This window comes from Apis dorsata, unplaced genomic scaffold (assembly GCF_000469605.1).
Source record: "Apis dorsata unplaced genomic scaffold, Apis dorsata 1.3 scaffold_83, whole genome shotgun sequence".
Taxonomy (NCBI): domain Eukaryota; kingdom Metazoa; phylum Arthropoda; class Insecta; order Hymenoptera; family Apidae; genus Apis; species Apis dorsata.
The window spans coordinates 1,052,190-1,057,301 of record NW_006263381.1 but is presented as its reverse complement, the minus strand read 5'-3'; the positions used below and the strand labels follow the sequence as shown (position 1 = coordinate 1,057,301).

The window sequence follows — 5,112 nt, the reverse complement described above, 5'->3', positions numbered from 1 at the left end:
TTAAATTAATATTAATTATATATAAATACATAAATTATATATAAATAATTATAAATAAATATTAACAAATTATACAACTATCAATTTGATATTTTTATTATTTAATATTTACATCATTTTAAATATTAATAAAAATTTTTATTTTTTTAGCAAAAAATATTTCAACGAATGGTTTTTATTCGACATATTCTAATCGTGCAATAATAAAACAATTTAAACAATACGATATGAAGGTTCAAATATTACCTGCACTTCAAGATAATTATATGTATTTAGTACGTATTTTTTTATTTTTATCTTATTTTATATTAATTATTACTTTTATTATATATATTAATATATTAAATTATTAAATTTTTTTTATAATTATTTAAAATTACTATTACTACATTTTATAATATAATATCTGTCATAATTTTTTATTACATATTTATTTGATATTTTGTAATTTTTAAAGATTATTGACGAAACATCACAGGAAGCTGCAATCGTTGATCCTGTTGATCCTGATACTGTTGCTTGTGCAGTCCAACAAAATAATGTATCTTTAACAAAAGTTCTAACTACTCATCATCATTGGGATCATGCTGGAGGAAATATAAAGTTATGTAAAAAATTTAATAACCTTCAAGTATATGGTGGAGATGATAGAATAGAGGCACTTACATGTAAAGTAAAACATAATGATATTTTCAACATTGGAAAATTACAAGTTCAATGCCTCTCAACACCATGTCATACAACTGGACATATCTGTTTTTATATTACAGAAAATCAAGATACTCCAGCAGTTTTTACAGGTAAAAATATAAATTATTATTTATATTTATTTTTTTCAAAAATTGATTAAAATATAAATATTGATATTCAGGAGATACTCTTTTTGTTGCTGGCTGTGGCAGATTTTTTGAAGGTACTGCAGAACAAATGTATAAAGCACTTATAGAAATTTTGGGATCATTGCCTAATGAAACTGTAAGCATATAATCATATTCAGATTTTTGTGATATAAAATAATTCTTAAAAAAAACAATATATATATTTTGGATATTTTATAGAAAGTATATTGTGGTCATGAATATACAGCAAATAACTTAAAATTTGCAAAACATGTAGAGCCAGAAAATGAAGCAATTCGTCAAAAAATAGAATGGGTTCGTATACAACGTGAAAAGAATAATCCTTCTGTGCCCAGCACTATTCAGGAAGAAAAATTGACAAATCCATTTATGCGAGTTCACGAACAATCTGTTATGGATCATACTGAACAAAAAGATCCAATTCAAACTATGGCATTTCTTAGAAGGGAAAAAGATAATTTTAAAGCATAAATTTATTATTGTTACAAAAAAATTAGTGGTGGTTACATAACTTTTTTAATCAATATAAAATATTCTTCCTACGTACAAATTTTCTATTTGTTTTATTTATAAAATTTTATTTCAATTTTCTATATATAAATATTGACATATGTGCAAATATATGATTATAAATTACGTATTTACAAATAATATTTATTTTAAATATAAATACTATGTTATATTTAAAGACATATGGTTTGGCATATCTTCCGATTTTTTATTATAAATTTGCATTTCAGCAACATATTTTTCTTTGGATCGTTCGTACATGTCATAATACACCTAGGAAAATATATATTATTTTATTTCTTTTCAAACAAATGTTCATATTTTGTTTTGTTTGTTGTATTTTGTTTGTTTATACAAACCTTTTTATCTTCTGAACTGAGAGATTTCCAAGTAGTTGCAAGTTGTCTAGTAAGTTCTTGTTTGCTTGGTTCTGGTTCTCCAGCTAATCTTTCCATAACTCGAGGTCTTTGTTCTTGACAGAATTGAAAGAATGGATTTGCTGGTCTTTTTGGAGCATTAGGATCTGTCTTAGTGCCTTTTCGTTTTGTTCCTTTTTTAGTCTTTTCTTCTTTAGAATTATATGTAGTAGCTTTTGGACCTTTTTCTGGCTTAGGTGTTACTTGAAATACATTATTTTCTTCAAGAACTCCCATAGGTGCTTCTCTCCAACGATCACCATGTTGATCCAAGCGATCAATTAAAAATCTAAAATATAAAAAAAAATATTTTATGAAAACAACTCTAATGGTATATAATAAAATATAAAATAAATATATTATTTCAAATATAAATAAATAATAGATAAAATTGTAATAGTATTCAATACATAACCTAGAAATTGAACTAACTTTTTTTCCTTTCTTGTACGTTTGAGTAATTTTCTAACTCGCTGGATACGATAAACCAATCTTTCATTTTCCTATAATTAAAGAATGAATAATTTCATTTTCCGTGATTAAATTATTATATATGGAATGCAGAAAATTAAAATCAAAACCTGTTGTAAAACTTCACATCTATCTAATAGTAATTGATATTTTCGTTTATAAATATCAAACTCTTCTGGTTCTACATCATATTCTGATTCGTCTGACATTTTAAATACACAGTTTTAATTAAATAATATCAATATTTTTCACATTGTTTTTATATCATGTCGATAGATTTAACACATTTATTTACCATAATACAATAGTAATATGATAGATGCCGCTAGTATAAATACTTTTCAATAAGTTAATAAGTTTATTTATAAATTAAAAAAATATTAATTATATTATTAATTTCTATAAATTATATATATTTTATTAATTTATTAAAGATAATGTATTTCTCATTATATTCAATTAATATTTGAAATTAATAAAAATTTAAAGTCATAAAAAACTATGTCCTCGTATAGATACATTGTAAAGCTGAAAAAACAATATTTATATTTTTTACGTTAAAGATTAATACATGTAGTTTCGAAGAAAAAATGATGAAGAGCGTTCCTCCTGTATCTTGTCAGTAACACGCGGCAGATACAAGGACAATAAAGACAAGCAAATAATAGCAGAAGGATAGAGATAGAGATAGAGTAAAAATTCGGGAATCAACGCCATCTTCAGAATGCTGCAAATGAAACTTAAATATAGACAAGGAAAGTAAATAATAAAAGAAGAATAGAGATAGAGAATTGATCATTATCGCCATCTCTTGTTACAAATCTTTTTAAAAGTATAAAAGAATACCAAAAGATGGTAATAATACTCAATTCTTATTCTGCTTTATTGTCTTTGAAAAGATTTTTGATTCAAGAGATGGCGTTAATGATCAATTTTTATCCTATTTTTATTTTTATATAATTTTCTATCCTTTTTTTATTTTCATTTGTGGCATTTTAGAAATGGCCTTGATTTCAATAATTTGATTCTATCTTTGTCCTTCTCTTATTATTTGCTCATTCATCTATACTCGATGATAACAATGGAATTTAAACAAATGAAAAATTGACAATGAAAAAAGTAAGAAAGGAGTAAGAATTTTGAAGCATTCTATTGAAAAACGATGCTATCAAAGATTCATTTATCGAACTTATTCTTCGTAATTTTATATTGAATTTGATTTGAATTCCACCCATTATTCATGTTGCAAATTTATTTTGAGTCGAATCGGTAACATTGAAAATGATATTAAAATGGTAAAGAGATTCTTCAAAACATGGGACAAAAAAATGCATTGAATGTTAAATCTATTCTGTATTTCGTTTATGCTAGTATTAAATAATATATTATATTTTGAATATTAATTTAAATAGAAATATTTAAATAGAAATTAGAATTGCAGAAAAAAATTGTATTTCTACATTTTAAATATTATTATGAATTATTATTATATAATTTTTTTATTATTTATAATTAAATTTCTAACAAAATAAATAATATTTGAAATAAACTATTTCATTATCATTTAAGAATAAATTAATTAGATATGAAGAAATAATAAAAAAAGAATACCAATTATAATTGTATTTTATTCCCTACTTTGCACCCTGAATCGTGTCGTCCCTGACTCTTAAAGCGACCAATGAAAGTTGTGAAAGAAGGGTTGCGTCGATACACATGCGCAACTAATCACAATTCACCCTGGACTTGAGACACAGTCAAAACACGTATCGTTCTCCCTATCGCGTTATTCCTTTCTTTAGTCGCTTCTCGAAATTTCGCATTTTACATTCTAGTATCAAAACTAGCTTGTCTTTCTTGTGTCGATTATTGTGTCACTTGTTTCACCTATCTTTATATCAACATTTTTCCTTAAGTTCTATTTACATCTTTCGTGTGCTATTATATTTTTTTGTCAATTAGTTGTAAGTTATTGTTTCCCGCGCGTACTATGGAGTGCGTCGCAGTTTTTTAGCATTCGCTCCAGCTTTGCAGATCGACTTTTGGTGAGTACCATATAAATTATTTTATTCATTAACAAATACCGAGAATAAGACATTAGATAAGATTTAATCGCGTGCGTAGAAATAGGTAGAAGGGGTTTTAACGCAGCACGCGCGTGCGAAAGAGCTTGCTCACGAGATCAATAGCAGCCATTGCGGTTATGGTAACACGATCAGCTGATCAGCTGACGCTTATTTTGTTTACAATTATTATACAATTATTATTAATATATTTAAACATAACAGGTTAACATTCTTATTTTGGTAACAATGTATGCTACAGACTTTTTATTTTTTAAATAAAGAGATTTAAAAAAATTTTTTTCAAAATTTTTCAAAATATTTTTATTTACTTTTATTTAAGAAAAATAAAAATTTAATTAAAATATTTTAAAAATTATCTTTGTTTCAAATAGAAACAATTTTCTTTAAAATTATTACTTTGTTTTGGATAATTAATATTTCTTATTATTGTACATGAAATTATTGTTTTTGTTAAATAATTGATCGTAAAATTCAAATAGATAATATAATTTCGTTACTCAAAATAGATATGTTACTGTGACTATTAGTTCATGACATTTAACGGCTTCTTGTTAAGTTTAGACACGTTATATTTGTATCACTAATTCGGTATGATTGTAAGATGAAATGAATCGATACAGTATATCCATAACACATGAACTTCAATTAAATTTACACATAAGTTTATAATATAAATGATTTTAAAATATTTTAATCATATTCATTTATTTTAAGAATAACAATTAAAAAATAGAATTTTAAACAATAAAATAAATTAAATATAATAAT

General features: G+C 24.4%; 2 protein-coding genes across 5 annotated transcripts in view; one reads left to right on the top strand and one right to left on the bottom strand.

Annotated features, from left to right (window-relative positions):
* Nucleotides 1-1,500, top strand: part of LOC102679687 (hydroxyacylglutathione hydrolase, mitochondrial-like) — a 13,565-nt gene extending 12,065 nt beyond the window's left edge. For all 4 annotated transcript variants that reach the window (XM_006611147.2, XM_006611148.2, XM_006611151.2 and 1 more), the window contains 4 exons: nucleotides 151-275; nucleotides 458-800; nucleotides 872-975; nucleotides 1,059-1,500. In XM_006611147.2, coding sequence (XP_006611210.1) covers nucleotides 151-275; nucleotides 458-800; nucleotides 872-975; nucleotides 1,059-1,331 — 845 coding nt within the window. In that variant the 3' untranslated portion in view covers nucleotides 1,332-1,500. The remainder of the gene's footprint in view (nucleotides 1-150; nucleotides 276-457; nucleotides 801-871; nucleotides 976-1,058) is intronic.
* LOC102680503 (high mobility group B protein 6) lies at nucleotides 1,240-2,584 on the bottom strand. The gene is made up of 4 exons (XM_006611155.2): nucleotides 2,368-2,584; nucleotides 2,219-2,289; nucleotides 1,730-2,075; nucleotides 1,240-1,643 (listed from the first exon to the last, which is right to left on the bottom strand). The coding sequence occupies exons 1-4, from the start codon at nucleotides 2,464-2,466 to the stop codon at nucleotides 1,533-1,535; spliced, it is 627 nt and encodes a 208-aa protein (XP_006611218.1). The 5' UTR covers nucleotides 2,467-2,584; the 3' UTR covers nucleotides 1,240-1,532.
* Nucleotides 2,585-5,112: the final 2,528 nt, after the last annotated feature.